General features: G+C 37.2%; 2 protein-coding genes across 2 annotated transcripts in view; both read right to left on the bottom strand.

Annotated features, from left to right (window-relative positions):
* LOC141391332 (uncharacterized) overlaps positions 1-2717 on the bottom strand; it is a 37294-nt gene extending 34577 nt beyond the window's left edge. Inside the window, exon 1 of the mRNA XM_073964240.1 lies at positions 958-2717. Within this exon, the coding sequence (XP_073820341.1) occupies positions 958-2098 (1141 nt within the window). The 5' untranslated portion in view covers positions 2099-2717. The remainder of the gene's footprint in view (positions 1-957) is intronic.
* A 16367-nt stretch (positions 2718-19084) lies between these two features.
* Positions 19085-20107, bottom strand: RpS29 (ribosomal protein S29). Its single transcript, XM_073964239.1, has 3 exons — positions 19947-20107; positions 19381-19480; positions 19085-19307 (listed from the first exon to the last, which is right to left on the bottom strand). Exons 1-3 carry the CDS (start codon positions 20006-20008, stop codon positions 19299-19301), a joined length of 171 nt encoding a protein of 56 aa, XP_073820340.1. The 5' UTR covers positions 20009-20107; the 3' UTR covers positions 19085-19298.
* Positions 20108-20680: the final 573 nt, after the last annotated feature.

The raw sequence follows: 20680 nt of genomic DNA, 5'->3' as shown, positions 1-20680 counted from the left end.
TCAAACAAAAATAACGCTCTACAAAACACTGATACTACCCGTGCTGATGTATGGTTCCAAAGCCTGGGTACTTGCGCAATCAGATAAGGCAGTGCTTGGCGTGTTTGAGAGAAAAATTCTTCGAAAGATCTACGGACCAAACTGCGTTGAAGGCGAATATCGACGTCGTTTGAACCACGAGCTGTATCTGCTATACAACTACATCAATATAGTTAAACGTATCGAGATGCAGCGATTGCGTTGGCTAGGCTATATAATAAGAATGAGCTATGATGAACCCGTTAAAAAGGGGTATAAATTCGAGCCACATGGCGGTGCACGTAGAATTGGCAGACCAAAGAATAGATGGCGCAAACAAGTCGATGAAGTGATGACAAGACGCGGTATTCCAGAAAGCGAAGATCTTTTCTTAGTTCGATCTATGGAACAAATGTTCTGTAATGGGCCAGCTAAGTAAGTAAGTAAGTATGTTCTAGTGGATTTTTTGCTGAGTACAATCCTAAGAATCAGAAACGCGAAGCGCCCCTTAGAATGGTTAAATCGCCCCCACCCTAGTATATACTCTCGTTAGCCTAAAGTATTGATGACATGACTTTGCAAATGCATTAATTCCTGTGCGCTAATACATGGATATTTTGTTGTTTTTTAATGTCATCACGGGTCCAAGGGTGGGTATAGATATAACTCTCAATTTCACACAATTTTATGGCACAACCATATGGCATTCCACCAAAATTTCCCGCCGTTTTCCCTTGTTTATTTAAAGTTTTATCTAAAAAAACTATTTTCAAGCTGAAGCTTTTAAAACTGCTAGCCCAAAAACATTAGCATACACCACTTAAGATTAAGAAATAATGCATTCCTTAGGCTACGATATAATTTTTGGGAAGCATACCATACCGAATATTGCAATTTTGGTAAAACACTATTGGAACCCTAAATTCATTGCAAACTTACTTGTGGTGGCCACTGCAGTGGTGCTGCTATTCAATGGAGATTTTCTATTAGCATTTGAACGGCTGCCATGATTAGCTGAATTATTTCTTTGCTGTAACTGACCGCCAGCCGTTGTGGTTGTAGTTGTTACAATTTTACGTCCATTACGTTCAGATGATGTTGGCGTTCCATGTTGACGATATGCAGCAGGTCTATGGTTTTTGTTGTCGTTACTGCTGTTCCCTGCTGCAGTACTTGTTGCGAAGGTATTATGATTTGAATTACGTGAGGTTGACGACGACGATGCAGATGATGATGGCACAGTTGAATGTTGGGAATTTTTCTGTGTGGTACTACTAAGACGTGATGACTTAGGCTGTATTGTGGTAGTTGTTATTGCCGTCTTTGTTTTTGGTTGTTGATGTCGCCGTTCCCCATTCAAAAGAGAACGCACTGTGGATACAATGCCTGAATCTATAACATTTGTGTGGGAAAAACGTGATCGATTTGCATTTGCTGCTGCTGCTGGTGGTGGTGGAGCTGGTGCGGCGAAACGTTGTTGACCCCTTGCTGCAGTGGGGTTTGTGGTGGGGATGTTTCCACGTTGACTTTTTTGCACTGCGGGTATATCAAATTGTTGCACAATAATTTCATTTTGCTTTGAACCACCAGCATTGTGTCTTCTTGAAACGTGTGATGAAGTTTCCGCTGGGGGAACATGTGTGGGTAATGTCAAATATTCTTCGGGTTGATTTGGCGGTCTTCTACGCGTTGTTTGCCTGCTTGATTGGTCTGGTGTTAAAGGTGTGGCTGGCAAATGTTCTTTTCTTGAAGAAGTTTGGCGAACTGTACCACGACTTTCATTTACTCTTCGAGATGTATTTATCAGCTCCGCAGTTCTGTGAGTTGTGGGAGTAGGATTTTGTTGTTTTCTATTATTTGGAGTACTATCATTCGTCCTTTCTTTTACAATTTCCGTTGTGGGTTGTAAAACTTCATTATTTGGTATTAACTTTTGGCCAAATTTCAATGGCTTTGGCGGCGATATTTCTTGTACAGCATTTACTTCCGCTTGTGATGTTGCATAAGTGGCCGTCACACAGAGCAGCAACATACCACATGTTGCCTGCAACAAATAGTGGTGGTCCAGCTGGATTTTCATACTTGTTAAAGGTGGGGGGAGACTTTCTTAAAGCTAATTATGGAATTTTATAAAAACAACAACACACCGTCATTCATAAACTTTAAGTTTTTATTTTCGATTTACTTTTTTAGCGTTTTCTTGTGGCCATATGCATCTGTTACTTTTGGTTAATCCGTCCAACTATGTATTTTCGTTGGCATCAAGGAGAATGTATGTTGAGGTCAGTTTGACCTTAAAACACCATTGTTTGTTGCTGATCAACACCAACCATACCATATATGAATGGGGTTATTGTTCTCTCTGTTTTGTTTTGGTTTAATACTATTTTCGATATCACCAAGAAAAAAAAACAACAACTAAATAACCAGGTCTAATAAGTGTTGATAGCTGTTTTATTGATCACAGATTTTTTGGTTAACACTTTTAATGACAGCTGTCAATAATTGTATTTATTTATTTTTTTTTTTTTTGTTTTTTAATTTGTTAGGTATAAACTTTACTAAAAATCTTTAAATGATCAATTATTTAAATTATTTAAACCTTTCACCGCTCGATTTTTTTAATGTCTCTATTAATGTAAAGTTTCCGCTGCTAAACGCGCGCGTGCTCAGTGGTCGAAGTCTCGTTTTCGACTGCTGTTTGTATTAAACTCCAATTCTATAACTCGCACAGATTCGCGCATTCGCATTTCAAGTCTCAATCGCTAGCTATAGCTTTGTTGTTGTTGCTACTGCTGTCGTTACTATTACCACTAACTCCAATGGCATGCATCCATCCATTTCTTCTCTTGCTCCGAGACACTACTGCTTAGCTAGTTTAAAGTGCAAAAAATATGCCAATATACCAAGCAGCAGCAGCAGCAGTTCGAAGAGTACAGCCGCACAGTGATAGCTAGGTGAATAATATCAATGCTATTTGGTACAAAGTTCTATATTCTATGTGAACTCTGCAGGTCAGTTGTTGAATTCGAATACAGCTTATGCTTAACATTTTGTTGAGGGCATTTAATAAGCACCAGATTTACAATTTTAAGAGGAAAAGCTATCGAATTTTTCAGTTGGTACTCGTAGAAGATACCCCGAATGGTGAAGTAGGGACTAAAAATACAAACAAAAAGTCCTGATCGCCTTTAATAACTTAATCTATATCGACTTCCACTGCAAAAAATGTCATAATGAAATTGTTTGATCCACGAAGTGGCCTTAAACTGGATTAATCTTGGAACGATCGTAGTTTGGAAGTCATTATTTTCGATAGTTATCGTGCATTTATGCTAACAAGGGTATATACTAGGCCGGGGCGATTTGAAAACCTTAATGGGCCCTTCGCGAATTTGATTCCTGGGATTGAATTGAGCAAAAAAGTCCACTAGAGCATAGGTCTACGGTGAAAATCGAGCCTCCCGATTTTGACTTTAATTTTGTATCCTCGTATTTTAGACATTATGGCATATAATAGCCAAAGCATTGAAATTTTCGATCGAACACAAGGACAAAAATTGTAGCCAAGACAGTAATTAACAACTCCCTAATACATTGCGAAGGCATTGGAACTCTCTTTCAGGCAGTTTTGGCCTTGAGAAGGTGCAAACTTTTCGAAAAATGTCGATAAATGGCACAGTGCAACAAAAGTTGACCAGAAAAGTATTCAAGCGTTCTGATGCAATTTTTCTTACATTTTCAAATTTAATCTTCTTCTTCTTTTTTCACAACGGATTTCTATTCGGTTAACAAATGGCAAAAAATCTATTACTGAATTTTACATAATTTTCAAAATAAATATCCCTGTAGGAAGCATGGGGACATGTGTCGACATGTGACCACTTTGTCTACTATTATGGTGACAAAGTCAACAGGTTGTCAACAATTGATACTTTTACCTTAATAAGAAGAAGCATTTTTTATATTGAAAACTGATAGCCCAACTAAGCATCTTCTTATTTTTTCTTCATTTTCTTAATTGTTTGACATAAAATGTATATTTGATAGAGTTGTGTCGTTCATGAACGAACCGGCTCAAAGGAACGATTCCGTGAAAAGAACGAACGGATGCGTATCCAGCTCATTCTTTTATATCGTTCATTTAGATCCCCGATGGACGAGTCATTGCTGCTTACAAAATTAGCAGCATTGGTTTTGCTCTAAACAAACGCTGCGTTAGCGGAAGCAGCACAAATTTCCACACAAAACAAACAATGATTCAGAGAGCTACTCTCGCTCAGTAACTCACCTCATTCAGTAGCAGATCTCGGTCATATCTTTCTTTTGCATCATTCGTTCATCTGGTTCTTTCATATCAAAACCACCACCACTACGTTCAGAAACAAAACCACCCCCATTAGCACACAAACAAGCAAGTAACACAACAGTTGTGTCATTCGTGAACGAACATTTTCAAAAGAACGATTCGGTGAAAAGAACGACGGAGTCATATGCAGCAGAGAACGAACGACTTCAAAAGAAAATAATACAGTCAAATGTATTGTTGAACGAAAAAGAGCCAACGAACGAAGTAAATGACCCGGATCTTTTTGGTGAACGGAATGAAAAAAATCGATCCGCTCAATGAACGAGATTGCCCAACACTAATATTTGAACGAAATCCGTTTCAGACAATTTGGATTTGAATTAGCGATGTCCGTCCCTCTGTCTGTCTGGCTGGAGCGCACTATAACTCTCGAACGGATCAACCGATTCGGTCCATAATTTGGCTTTCGTAATATTTTGCCCAGTAAGGTTTTTTTCCTTCCATACAAATCGCCCCGGCCTAGTGCCTCGGGCAAAATGTGCCTCATCGAAATAATGGTTTTAGACCCCAAGTATATTTCCGTTTCAGACAATTTGGAGTTGATTTAGCCATGTCCGTCCGTCTGCCTGTCTGGCTGGAGCGCACTATAACTCTCGAACGGATCAACCGATTCGGTCGTAATATTTTGTCCCAATTTAGGTTATGTTCAAATATGTTCAGAAAATTTGTGCGCACGATAACTCTTGAAGGGAGTAATTGATTTGGTCCATACTTTGCACATCGTAAAATTTCTACCAGACTTAGATGAGGTTCTAATATGGTCTCAATCGGTCCTCTCTTTCGTGTACCTCCCGCACAAAATTTCGGAGAAGATCAGTTTAGCACCTACTCTCGAATCGCGTTGATTTTTGTTGTAAAAACTTGTATTCACTACCCCTCATACGACGGTACAAGTTTCATCAGGAGCAAGTCCATACTTTCAGAGAAAATAGCCTGAAATGTGAAAAAAAAAACTATTACACCGTGCGTAGTGGTTGGAGCGCAAGTTAACTCTCGATCGGATCTGTCCAAACTTAGTTTATGTTCGAAGATAAGCCATATCGGCCCACCCTTCAAGTACCTAACCCACAAAACTTCATATTTTGTCCAAACTTAGTTTCAGTTCGAAGATGGACAGTACCGGTCCACAATTTCCGGTACATCCCCTATAATAAGAAAATGCCACTTAAATGGTATGCACGCTATCTCTTGAACGGGGCAACCAATTTGGTCCAAACTTTGGATCTCCTAATATTTTATCCAAATTTAGTTTAACTTTTAAAATGGCCCGTATCGTCTCCTTAGGGTACCTCCCCCACAAAAGTTCAACATTTGTGTCTAAGTGCAGTTTAGGGTCTGTTCGAAGATCCTTTGGAAATGTATACCGATGCTGTCCATGTTTCCTGGCATACTGGACCAAAAGTTATACGATGACCCACTGAAATGATTAGTGGGCGCGATATCTATCGGAAAGATATGACTTCCAAAATAGTCTTGACCTCCTTAAAGGTATTAGTTACTTCTTTTGCTGGTCGACCCATGATGTCCATATCGTCAGCATAAACAAGTAACATATGGCTTCTGGTGTAAATTGTGTCATTTCTTTTGACGTTTGCATCTCGTATAACCTTTTCCATCAGGATGTTGAAGAGATAACACGAAAGGCTGTCTCCTTGCCTGAAACCTCTTTTGTTAGTGAACCGTTCAGAGGGGTTCTTTCCTATTTTAACTGTCAGTTAAAGTCATTTTACAAAGGCGAATGAGCTTTGCGGGGATACCAAATTTAGGCATGACTTGGAATGCCTTTTAGCATAGGGGACTGTCGAAGGTTGCTTTATAATCTAAAAAATGTGGTATGTGTCGATCTACATCTCTTGGGTTTTCTCCAGGATTTGCCGCAGGGTAAATATATGGCCAATGGTGGACTTGCCAGGTCTAAAGACGCATTGATATGACCCAATTATTTCGTTCACAATAGGCTGTAGTAGTTCGCACAATATCCCTGACTCTATCTTGTAGGCAATAGGGAGAGGACTTATGTCCTCTATAGTTAAAGTATACAGTCTTATCTCATTTCTTGTGGACGGGACACAAGATGTTCAGGATCGAATCGTCGGGTACACGTTCTTCCTGCCAGATAATACTAACCAGCTGATGCATACACCTTATCAGCCATCGGCTTCTGATGCCTTATTATTCTTCAGCCGGTTTATTGCTGCTGACTACTATTTTCTGGGACTGGACTAGTGGTATCTTCGTCGTCTTCGCTAATATTGGATACCAACAGTTTGGAAAAATTGTTTTACCATATCCTGAGCACACTATCTTTATCTGTTACCAGATTTCCTTACTCTTCCCTACAGGAGAATGTGCCTATACCAATGGCATCAGTTTGATGTTTTCCTCGAATTTTTTCTGGCGCCTGTACATCTTGATTTTTCACATTAGCTTTGTTCCAGAATTAAAATTTTTTTACAATTTTTACCACTTTTACACATTTTACCCAGCAAACCGTTCCCGTATACGTGAAAGTTGTAAAATGTTCACATCTCTTTAAACAAAAATGGCCCTAAATAACGCTCTCTTTAAAAGCAATTTACGCTACAAATTTGAGCGTGTAAAACGGTGCTGAGCAAAATGGAGAGAGAGGGAAATTTAAGGGATAATTAATATTTAATTTTTCTTGATGTTTCATTTCTTATTTCAACATTTTTTTAAACATTAATCGTCCACAATGTAAATTATTAAAAAATATAATAAAAAATTGCATAAATGTTTAATTATTCATGGTTCACAAAAACTAAGAGTACCATTTTAACAATTTGCCTGTGTGCTAGCACACATGCGTGCTCAGCCCTGGTGTAAAACATAAGCTTTATTCCTTTACTTTTGCTCTCACGTAACAAGTTTTGCACAAAAGTAAAGAAAGGGAAAAATAGTAGATCTGGCAGCAAAGTAAAAAAAACAAACATGGCTGCATAAAAAAATAACAAACAAAATAAATTTCACTTTTTTTATTTCTTTATTTCAATTTTTTATTATTTTATTTTATTTATTTTTATTTTGCTTTGACAAAGCGCGTAGTTTTCTTTTTTCCTTTTACCTTAATTGTCAAATCAGCAGTTTGACAATCTGTCAAACTATGCAACGAAATTTTCGAGCAGAAAGTAGTAAAAGAGAAAGCCATTTTGGCTCTCCCTCCTCTCTCACTCTCTAAAAAATTGATTCCAGTTTTACTACTTTTTGGGGTTAAGGAACGCTTTCCGAGTTAAAAATGGTAAAACTTGAAGAAACTTTGACGTAAAGAAACAAAGCTATAGTAAAGAAACAAAGCTATAGTATAGCTGTCGCTTTCGGATTGGCTGGTAGGTAGACTTTGACATTTGTTCCAGTTTTTTTATTCCCTCAGCATTTATGCTATCGAGGGTATTTACACTTTCATACGGGCAAAATGTGCCTCATCGAAATAATGGTTTTAGACCCCAAGTATGTTTGGACGAAATGTGTTTCAGACAATTTGGAGTCGATTGAGCAATGTCCGTCCGTCTGTCTGTCTGCCTGGCTGGAGCGCACGATAACTCTCGAACGGATGAAACGATTCGGTTCAAATTTTGGCTTTCGTAGTATTTTGCCCAAACTTATTTTAAGTTCGAAGATGGGCTATATCGGTCCACTCCTTCCGGTACCTCCCCCACAAAAGTTAGAAAATGTTCGGAAAATTTGTGCGCACGATAACTCTTGAGATGAGTAACCGATTTGGTCCATACTTTGCCCATCGTGAAATGTGTACTAGACTTAGATAAGGTTTCAATATGGATTCAATCGGTCCACTCCTTCGGGTACCTCCCACACAAAATTTCGGAAAAGTTCAGTTTAGGGCCATCTCTCGAATCGCTTTGATTTTTGTTTAAGCAACTTGTATTCATGCCCTCCATACAACGGTACAAGTTTCATCAGAGCAAGTCCACACTTCCTGAGAAAATAGCCTGAAAGTTGAAAAATACCCCTATGACACCGTTTGAGGTGGTTGGAGCGCAAGATAACTCTCGAACGGATCTGCAGATTCGATTCAAAATTTGGCCTTATTAATATTTTGTACAACATCGGGGTGCAATGGTATGCACACCCACCTTGCACGCTGAACGTCGTAGGTTCGATTCCCCGGCCAGGCAAACATCAAAATTTTTAAATACCCCTCAGTAATGTTGGCAACATTTTCTGAGTATTTCAGCCATGTAAAACTTCTCTACAAGTGGTGTCTTAGGACAAGCCGTTCGGACTCGGCGATAACCTGTAGGTCCCATATCATTGAGCTAATATGAATCGGGGTACACTCATTGATATGAGAGAAGTCTCACTTGTCCCGTATGGGATGTTTGTGAAACAAACATAGTTTAAGTTCGAAGATAAGCCACATCGGTCCACTCAGGTACCTCCCCCACAAAAGTTCAAAAATTTTCGGAAAAATTGTTCGCACGGTAACTCTTGGAGGGAGTGGCCGAATTGGTCCATACTTTACACGTCCTAATATATCTACCAGATATAGATCAGGTTCAAATATGGACTATATTTGTCCACTCCATCCGGTACAAAATTTCGGATAAGTTCACTTTAAGACCTGATATGGAATCACTTTTTTTTGTTGAAGTTACATTCGCTGCCTCAATTACGATGGTAAAAGTTTTTTCAGGGGCAAGTCCATACTTCTTGAGCAAACAGCCCGAAGGGTGTAAAACCCCTATGGCGCCATATGTAGTGCCTGGAGATCCATTATTTTAAGTATCTCCTCCGCAAAACTTTTGATCTTTGATCCTAATCAACATTTTTGTCGGTTCAAAGGCCCAAAATTTTTAATACCCCCTAAATACATAAGTTTTTTGGGAAAAATTTGTTTCAATATACACAGGCTGAGGGTATATCTCTGTCGGCAAAGCCGACTGATACTTTTTTACTTGTTTGACGTTTTTTTTTTCATTTTCTATTCCCGTACTTTTTTAATATTTTACATTTCGCTATTTTACTAATTTTACCATTAAAATAATACGGGAACACACATATTGCCGCTTTTCCATTTATCTCGCTTTCCTATGGAAAAACGTTTTTCCTCTCTCTTTTTCTCACACGTCCTAATATATCTACCAGATATAGATCAGGTTCAAATATGGATTATATTTGTCCACTCCATCCGGTACAAAATTTCGGATAAGTTCACTTTAAGACCTGATATGTAATCACTTTTTTTTGTTGAAGTTGCATTCGCTGCCTCAATTACGATGGTAAAAGTTTTTTCAGGGGCAAGTCCATACTTCTTGAGCAAACAGCCCGAAGGGTGTAAAAACCCCTATGGCACCTTATGTAGTGCCTGGAGATCCATTATTTTAAGTATCTCCTCCGCAAAACTTGTGATCTTTGATCCTAATCAACATTTTTGTCGGTTCAAAGGCCCAAAATTTTTAATACCCCCTAAATACATACGTTTTTTGGGAAAAATTTGTTTCAATATACACAGGCTGAGGGTATATCTCTGTCGGCAAAGCCGATTGATACTTTTTTACTTGTTTGACTTTTTTTTCATTTTCCATTCCCGTACTTTTTTAATATTTTACATTTCGCTATTTTACTAATTTTACCGTTAAAATAATACGGGAACACACATAGTGCCGCTTTTCCATTTATCTCGCTTTCCTATGGAAAAACGTTTTTCCTCTCTCTTTTTCTCACGATACCTTTCCCGTGGACTATTAGAGTCTACTATCAGCTCCAACACTACTTTACTAAGTAGAGTATCACTATATGTCGCATTCTTCTCTTCGATAACAGCACGACACTCCTGGTCATGCCATGGATTCCTTGGTGGAGGTCTCCGATTTCCAAGTATGGAATTTGCGGATGTTTGTATGGAGTGGGCAACACTTTATCACTGTGCAGATAAGTTAAGGCGGAGTGTTTTCATTAAGCAATTGAGCCAATTGAGTTGATTGTCCAACTTTCTTGTTGTGTCGGTTCGTACTTTAATTGACTTCTATCTACCACAACGTGGTCAATTTTAATTTCATGTTTTTATACCCTCAGCCTTTAGGCTAAAGAGGGTATTTACACTTTGATACGACCAAAAATGTGCCTCATCGAAATAATGGTTTTAGACCCCAAGTATGTTTGTACGATATCCGTTTCAGACAATTTTGAGTAGATCTAGCAATGTCCGTCCGTCTGTCTGTCTGTCTGTCGGTCTGGCTGGCTGGTGCGCACGATAACTTTCGAACGGATCAATCGATTCGGTTCAAATTTTGGGTATCGAAATATTTTGTCCAGATTCGATTTAAGTTCGAAGATGGGCCATATAGGTCCACTCCTTCAGGTACCTCCCCCACAAATGTTCAAAAATTGTCGCAAAACTTGTGCGCACGATAACTCTTGTAGGGAATAACCGATTTGGTCCATACTTTGCACATCGTGTAATTTCTACCAAACTTAGATTAGGTTCCAATATGGACTCAATCGGTCCACTCCTTCGGGTACCTCCCACACAAAATTTCGGAAAAGTTCAGTTTAGGACCTGGCCTCGAATCGCTTTGATTTTTGTTTACGCAAGTTGTATTCGCTGTCCTCTATACGACGCTGTAAGTTTCATTAGGGGCAAGTCCATACTTCCTGAGAAAATAGCCTGAAAGTTACAAAAAACCCTATGACACTGTGTGTAGTGGTTGGAGCGTAAGATAACTCTCGAACGGATCTGCCGATCCGGTCCAAAATTTGGCTTTCATGATATTTTGTCCAAACTTAGTTCAAGTTCAAAGATGGATTATATCGGTCCACTCCTTCCGGTACCTCCCCCACAGAAGTTCGAAAATGTTCGGAAAATTTGTGCGTACGATAACTCTTGAAGGGAGTAACTGATTTGGTCCATACTTTGCACATTATGAAATTTCTACCAGACTTAGATGAGGTTCCAATATGGACTCAATCGCTAAACTCCTTCGAGTACCTCCCACACAAAATTTCGGAAAAGTTCAGTTTAGGACCTGCTCTCGAAGCGCCTTGGTTTTTGTTGTACCATCTTGTATTCACTGTCCCCTATACGAAGGTACAAGTTTCCTCAGGGGCAAGTCCATACTTCCTGAAAAAATAGCCTGAAAGTTGAAAAACAAACCCTATGACACCATGTTTATGGGTGGAAGCGCAAGATAATTCTCGAACGGAAATGCCGGTTCCGGCCAAAATTTGGCCTTCGTAATATTGTTTCCAAACTTAGTTTAAGTTCGTAGATAAGCCATATCGGTCCACTCCTTCAGGTACCTACCCCAAAAAAGTTCAAAAATATTCGGTAAAATTGTGGGCACGATAACTCTTGATGGGAGTGACCGAATTGGTCCATACTTTACACATTCTCATAATATCTACCAGATATAGATCAGGTTCGAATATGGACTATATTTGTCCACTCCATCCCGTACCTCCCACACAAAATTTTGGATAAGTTCACTTTAAGACCTGCTATTGAATCACTTTGATTTTTATTGAAGCAACTTACATTCGCTGCCTCAATTACGATGTTAAAAGTTTTTTCAGGGGCAAGTCCATACTTCTTGAGAAAACAGCCCGAAGTGTGTAAAAACCCCCTATGGCACCCCCATGGTCTATGTCGGTCCATTCCTTTAAGTACCTTTTCCGCAAAAATTTTGAACTTTAATCCTAATCAACATTTTTGTCGGTTCATGCGACCAAAATTTTGAAACCCCTTAAATACATACCCCTTAAAACAATACGACTGATACTTTTTTACTTGTTTTCTTGTGGCGACAGCCTGTTGTCCTTATGAATGTCAAGATGCTTAAATCTGGTACTGCAAACTACCATGAGTTTTGCCTCTGCGAAGTTAATCATTAATTAATTAATCCATTACCAGGTTTTTCACTGTAGAGACTGAATTTCCCGACTGCTGAGCCAATGATATTCTCCTTTCCAATGTTGGCATTAAAATAGCCTAGAATAATTTTAATATCATGGGCAGGACAACGGTCATATGTTTCTTCTAAGCGCTCGTAAAATATGTCTTTTCTTCAGTGGGGACAAGGGCGCAGATAAAACAGAAAAAATTTTAGCTATTAGCGTATTATTGTTAGTTCTTCATCCACCGAGGTGCAGCAAAAGTTTTAACCTCCGACTAACTACAAATCCACAAGAAAACGCATGATTTATTTCATGGCTGCTATAATACAGTGCCTCACTTGTAGATGTTGTTGTGACGCCTTTCCCAATCCATCGAATTTTCTTGTACTTTTCAAGTACATCTGCCAATGCGTAAATTGCACCCAGATTCGTAGATAACGGTCTATAAAACTTTTGCGGGGTCGTCAAAATTTGGGTAAATTGTTTCTGCTTTTCTTTGTTTTTATGGTAGTTGGCTTTTTTACAAGAAAGGGTACAACCCAAGAGGGCTACCAAGGAGTGGGCCTAAATATTGGGACATTATAATATTGTAATCTATTAAAATTTCAACACGATCCAAGAAGTGGCTTTAATCTGGATTAATATTGGAAGTAGTTTTAATTATGGGAGGGTGGTTTGGAGGGAATCTGGGAATTCTTCCCATTCAATTTATTCTTTCATAAGTAATTACGTCCTATTGGACGAAAACATATCCTTCCAAATCCAAGTTTCAAATTACATCCAGCTTGGTCCCAAAATACCTGAAATCGGGCGGCACCGTTGTATGGAGCCTAGTCCATAACGTTGACTTATTTAAATTTTTTGGGAAAATGTTTTCTTACTTTTGGAATCACAAAATACCAAATTACAACCAATTACAAAATGATTATTTCGAAGAGTTACAAACAGAACGACAAACTTAGTATAACCACCATTATTTGGTGGAGGGTATACAAATATTTAGTATATGTTTTTACTATTTCCTTTAAAATATGTAAGTATTTTAATATACACCAATAAAATCTCAACTAAGGCATTTTGAACGAGTTTCATATAGGTACATAAAACCATTAAGATATTTTCGAAATTAATTAGATTTTTATTTATTACCACTGTACGCAACAAATGCAAACCAGCTTCATGGTTCAAAATCATACTCAATGAAAAAAGTTGTTGGTGTGACTGTGTTCAAATTTTTTGCGGCTTAACAAAAACTAAGCCAGTGAGTCTCTAAGTCTCTGTACCTAACTAAGGTGGTGGTAGATGATAGTAAGACATTTTTTCAATAACAACAGCAGCTCATACACTCTTCTCTCACCTGACTCTGACTAGACTATGATGTACCCTGTTAAAGTACGAAATAGTTTGTCTATGTGTTTTTTTTTAATATTATCATTTTTATTACTCTACTTTTTAATGGTGCATTAAAACCTCCCAAATTTTGTGGCAATAAACGCGAATTTTAGCCTCAACAAGAGTTCTCTACAAATGTTTCAATGTAGCAATAATAAAACAAAAACTATGTGCAATTTGTAATTGTTGGTTTTTAATGAGAATTACTAAAGTCCAATTGCCAATAGGTATTTTTTTGACACCAACCATAAAAGGTTTGGTATTTTCTCGGTTTAAATTTGGAAACCGGAAGTATTTTTGCAAATGGTTAATAGATACTTTTGAAGTTCATGTTACAGCGAAATGGGTATTGAGATGATCTAGTGACAATTTTAAAAATTTTAAATTGTTCGATATTTAAGTATAATCATCACTTCTTATTTCGTTAGATGTGATCAGAAAACGATTAAACTGTTTGTTACTTTTTGTGTAACATCGATTGTCAGTTAAAGCATCGAATGGAGGTTTTTGTTTGAACTTAATCACCCCAATCACCCCCGTGAGTTTTCTCACTTATCCTTAATGTTGATTCATTTATTCATAATCACCCTGAATATTTAGTTTGTTGACCATATTTTCAAGGCTTATATAGTTTGTGCGGACTTATAGTAGCCGAATAGTTTGCATGTATAGATGTGTTTTTGAGAACCTTTCCACGATTTGACACTATGACGTCATTTAAATCTGGTAGTAAAATTGATGTTTCTAACTGTAGGGGTATAACCAAACTCAGCATAATATCAAAGCTTCTGGAGAACATTCTTACTGATATGCTGTCTTTTCAAGTTTCTCCCATATTTTTGGAAGTCACGTTCAACTGTCACAAATGTGTTAGAAATGGCCAAAATTATAAATGATAGTTTTAGAAATGGAATGCAAACAGACTCTATCTCCACTGAATTTAGCAAAGTATTTGATAATGATAATCATAACTTATTGCATATGCAACTTGATAGTATGGGTTTCGGTAATTGGTAAACTCTTATTTATCTGATTCATTAGTCAAGCGATCCTCATATCATAGACCATAAACTCGAGAACAATACATGATTATTGCAGGATGATTCTGCATCATATACACATGTTTGTTAAATGTTCTTGTATTCCCGAACATCATAACATAACTGGGAATGAACTACATACATACATATGAAGCATCAGTCGACCGATAAGCAATAGACAAATCTGTGAGTTTCTACATCGGCAAACTTAAGGTCTTCGAGTCGCAGATGGTAACTGGAATATGGTCCAGAATATCAAGGTCTATCCTGATAGTGATCTCTTTGTACAAAAAGCGCTCCTAATTCCCTCAGTAGGGAGACGACAGGCTTGTGTAAGTGCTAAAATTTCCAACTATTTAACCACTATTACAAATTTCATTCGGGAGCGAAATCTAAAGTTGTCTTGCACAAAGTCTACAGTGTGCTTATTCACTTCCCGGCCGAGAATAGTTCACACACAGATGGATCCCCGCTGTTCATAATCCAAAGATCCTTGGGATAGTCTTTGCCAATCTTCTTCACTTCTCTTCGCATCAACCAGAAGGTGAAATTCAGAAATAAAGTCCAAAGAGCATTAGCCGACGCCTACTGGGGCAAAGATAAAGATACATTGATAGCGATATATAAGGCCATTGGTCAGCCTGTCCTCAATTATGCCGCCCGGTCTAGACTTCCTTCATGAGTGACACGCAATGCAGAACCCTCAAAAACGTCACAACACAATGGCTGACTTCCGTATCGTCAGATTCTTTGTAGTTTTTAAACTTCGTCAAAATATTTCAGTCGCACACTCATGTATTGTTCCTCGAAAATGCGACTAAATTCATCAGAAATAAAAATGATACTTGTTTGCTTTTTACCTGCGTTAAAAATGCGCAATTGTGACATTTCAAAATACATAGCTACGCATTTTTTAAGTATTACTGAGTTAAGAAACACAATACTTAAAACATTTGTAGTCATTTGCCAAGCATCTGATGATACGGAATTCAGCCAAGGTTAAGGGAATCGTCCAGATTATGTTAAACGTCACAAATGTGGATCATCTTCATAAGAAGACCAGAAGCCTGACTGGCAGCAGCCTACAATATATGTTTCTGACTAAGCAGTTCCTTCTGGCATATTATTAGCCGAGTCAGCATCGGACATAAAGAAATAAACACAATACTTCTGACGTCTATAAAGATTTTTTGAGTTTTCGGCCGATTTCTCAGGTGGTATGGACTTGCAACAAAAATAACTGTACCGTCGCAACTAGAGCCGCATACACGACATATTTTCGACATTTTTAAAAAGCATCCCAGACGAGTCCTTAATTTGCACTCTTTCCAAACTTTGTGTGGGAGGTACCCAAAAGATCGGTCCGATGTAGTTAATATTCGGACATAATCCAAGTCTGTAAGAAATAATACGATTTGCAAGGTTTGGACCAAATCGGTTTCTCCTTTCGAGCGTTATCTTACGTACTACCAAGTTTAGTTGACAGGCGGGCACTTTTTTGGAGATTTTGGGACAGTATCTCAGGAAGTATGAACTTGCACCCGAAAAAATTGCAACTTGTTGCAAACAATTTCAAAACTATCTGAGATGAACAGTCAGACTGTACTTTTTCCAAATTTTGCGTGGAGGTACTCAAAGAAGTACACCGATTTAGTCCATATTTAAACTTGACCAATTCGGTGCGCACAATTTTTGAACTTTTGTGGGGGAGGTACTGGAATGTGAGGACCGATATGGTCTATCTTCAAACTTAAACTAACCCCCAGTTTTTGTAAAAATTTTTATTCTTCTCACACGAATTGTCAAATTTTGTAGATCAATTTACTCGCTTTAGCGCAAATGTAGAGCGCTGATTTTTAAATGAGGAATCCTTAACGATATATGGAACGGGTATACGAAAAATTAGATGTGTATGTCATCTGGGGGCTGAGCTATGAATGCCTAAATTATTACGAATGTAGACGAACGAACAAAAATAAGTTACAAAAACTGGGGGTAAGTTTGGACAAAATATTACGATACACAAAATTTTAACCAAATCGATCTATCCTTTCGAGAGTTAACGTGCGCACCAGCCAGACAGACGGACATGCCTAAATCAACTCCAAATTGTCTGAAACGGATTGCGTCCAAAAATCCATTATTTTAATTGTTTCATATACTCTTCTTTACATATCATTTCAGTATTCTTCACTTACCCATGAAAACACAATGGAATAGACTAAGGTTTCGTTGGCCCGCGCAAGTTTTTTTAGTTTAGTTTTTTTTTTAAGTTTAAAGTTACATAGATTTAAATGGCCTTTGACTTGGTGGTAATCCTAGTGGCGTCTACCATCTTCCATCTTAATGTGAGCTAAGTTTTCGAATCACTCGGTCGACAATATAAATTTGCGTCCTTATGAGTGGTTTTTGTCTCGGCATATATTTTATTCGGGTATGTTCTGAGACACACTTCACGTCTCAAGCATTTTGTTCACCCCACACGGTGCTCTTGAAACAATTTTAAATGGAAGGTGCTTACACCTCGGAAGTTTTTGCGGATTCTGAAACTACAATGTTTATAGATGAGAAAAATCAAAAAACAAAAAAAAAAACGCCGGAGCGCTTTTTAAATAAATCGCGATTTAAGTTGACATTTTCAGGGGTTGTTTAGGTTTTCACGATTTTGCTTACAAACCGCAAGTCCTATCAAAATGGAACTGAAGAAAATGTTGTAGCTATGAAAATTCTCTACAAGATCGACCTTTATGGTATTTTCGTAGTTTTTACCATTTTTGAGATATAGAAGTTCAAATTGGGACAATTCAAATTCAATCCAATTCTGTATCGCCTCTTTATAAAACAATGTCATGACTGCAAATTCCCAACTTAAACTCATATATCTAAGAAAATGTTACAACTTCGGATTGGTTACTTAAGCCAGTCTTGTAGAGAAATTTCACAGCTTTAAGATTTTCTCAGGTCCCATATCGATAAGACTTACCGTATTCAAGCAAAATCGCGAAACACTAACAAAAAAATGTAAACTGAGCTTCTTTATCTCAAAAATGATACAGGCTGGGAACAAATGATAAACGCCAACCCTCTAGAGAATTTTCACAGCTACAATATTTTCTTTAACGCCATTTCGTGAAAACCTAAAACACACCTAAAAATGTGAATTTTGACCGCGATTTATTTAAAAATCCCTACAGCGATTTTTTCTTGTTTTTGGATTTTTCTCTTCTATGAACACTGCTGTTTCAGAATTCACAAAAACTTTCCTTGTGTAAGCGGTTTTCACCAAAAGTCAGTTAAGGCGCACCCTTCATGACATTGTTTTATAAGGGGGCGATACAGAATTGAATTGAATTTGAATTGTCCCAATTTGAACTTCTATATCTCAAAAATGGTAAAAACTACGAAAATACCATAAAGGTCGATCTTGTAGAGAATTTTCATAGCTACAACATTTTCTTCAGTTCCATTTTGATAGGTCTGGCGGTTTGTAAGCAAAATCGTGAAAACCTAAACAACCCCTAAAAATGTCAACTTAAATCGCGATTTATTTAAAAAGCGCTCCGGCGATTTTTTTTGTTTTTTGATTTTTCTCATCTATGAACATTGTAGTTTCAGAATCCGCAAAAACTTCAAAGGTGTAAGCACCTTCCATTTAAAATTGTTTCAAGAGCACCGTGCCCATTTACGCTTATTTTTCAAGTATTTTATGGCAGACTACTGTGTACTATTCTTTTTAAATGCCCTAGTGAATCTTAGTCCCAAGAAATTCGCAAAAAATAGGAGTAAATGGGTTGAGCAAAATGTTTGATGCGTGAAGTGAGAAGTGAAGTGTGTCTCAGAACATACCCGATTATTTTCACTCTGGTCACATTGGACGTTGAAAACACTAAAGTTCTAGAGGCCGCATAAATTTAAACAAAGTCCACAATTTTAAAATTATTTGATAGAATTGTCTGGTCTAACTTTAATTTAAATTAAAGATAGTTCAGTATGGCAGGACTTTTTCAAGTGCCTCAACATGTATTGTACCTATATTTTACCAATATAAATAATTCGTGTGTTTAAAAATACTAGACGCTGCATGACCGGTTAATAAACCAAACGCCAGTAAGTGGTTTGTCTGCTGTTCAAATTTTGTCGCTCTGATAACACAGACTCAATGCCACAATTCGTTTCTATTTGGTAATAAGAGCTAGTTGGTAACTACTCAACAACAACAAGTGTTGAGTTTGTCTTTAACAAGTGTTGAGTTTGTCTTTACCATTAACAGGAAGTTACATTCATTTTCAGTAAAAGAAATCAAGTTTTCAAAGAATGGGAAAGGATGTCAACACCCAGGAATTACTACACCAAAACATAAAACTAAACATTAAATTAAAAAAATACAAAGTAAAAATTTGGTTTAAATTCTTTTTTATTAACCATTGGAAAATGTGTTTTCCAACAATATGAGGAAAATTTTAGTTATTTATAAAAACACCCCCACTGGCCATATTTAAAACATGGTGACGCATTCCATTTGCTGTATGCAACAAAAGTTCATAAAGACACTTTCTAATGGTTGGGGTGTGGCGTTTCTCTTCATAGTATGGTCATCAAAAAAAGTGGATTTAATCCAACTGTAAATTAAAAAAAGACAAGTAGAAATTAGTAACGTGGAAGTGAAGCATTGTTTACACAAAGTTGTCTTACCTTCTTGAAGCCAATGTCGTTGGCGTATTCTCTGAAGCATTGACGGCAGATGTTCAAGCCATATTTGCGGATCAAACCATGACGGTTAGAGCAGGCACGGCTATAGAAAAATGATACAAAATAATTGTTAAATATTTTGTGCATACAAAATTTCAAAATTATTATAGATTGAAATTCAATTTAGTTGTCTTTCTCATCACTAAATGAAATGACCCCGCATGGTAAGGGGCAATTTCTTTACTACAGCAATTAAGAATATTTTTCTTTAGCCACCCTTAATTAAGGAAAATGCAAAGATTAATTGTAACACAAATTCCGAACTCAACCGGGGGCAATTTACAATAAACAAAATGCATTTTATATGCATTATTGTCCATATTATGAATTCCATTGAATATGCATTGACATTTTTATAAAAAGCACATTGGCCTATCGTACACATCACAACATAACCTCACTTTTTGGCTGTCCATATTAAAAATTGAATTTTCTGGAAATTCCTTCAAGGAAATTCATAATATTCCTACATCATTTTGCAGGATATTTAATAAGGTTTCCAAACTTACCAACATCTGGAGCCTTGGCCGTATTTACGAGGATGAGAGTACCAGAGATTAGCAAAACCCATGTTGGCTTTATCACGACGTAGATGCAAAAGAAAGGAAAGATAGAGATTGGAAAATAAGCATCGATTTCGATAACAAAAATCGTTTGTCGATATGTGAAATACACTTGCTTTTATCGGTATTTGCACATCACTGAATTTTTTCACATAAATGAAAAGCGTTCCGACACAATAACCACAACCAACACAGTGGCAACACGACAGAGTTTTTACCCCTATCTTTAGCTCTGTTCCTTTACTTGCAAGAATCTTCAAGTTTAACCACTTTTTACTCGAAAAGCGTTCCTTTACTTCAGGCACCATACAATTCATATGGGAGCAGTTTACAAAGACATAAATACAACAAGATAAGACATTTCTTTTGCTATCATTCTTTAGTGAATGGCTTTTGAATTTAACATAATGTTATGTTACGATATGGTGATATAACATTTTTTTCTTTTATACATTTTTACGTAGTTATCCGAATTTACCGATCCAATTGACATGGAATTATTCTTGAATAGATCCTTGAATTCATAAGTTTCGTTTCTGATACCATTACATGAAATTTTCCTCCTTGGTTGCGATTTTGAATTAACTGCAACCTGTTAAGGGTAATGTTTCTATACATAGTTTCGTAAACATTTTTTTGTTGCATGCATTTTGTCAGGTCTTTATTACTTTATGTCTTTG

This window comes from Musca autumnalis, unplaced genomic scaffold (genome assembly GCF_047663935.1).
Source record: "Musca autumnalis isolate F117 unplaced genomic scaffold, ASM4766393v1 scaffold_1, whole genome shotgun sequence".
NCBI lineage: Eukaryota > Metazoa > Arthropoda > Insecta > Diptera > Muscidae > Musca > Musca autumnalis.
The sequence above is the reverse complement of the archived record's forward strand: the minus strand, read 5'-3'. Positions and strand labels throughout refer to the sequence as shown.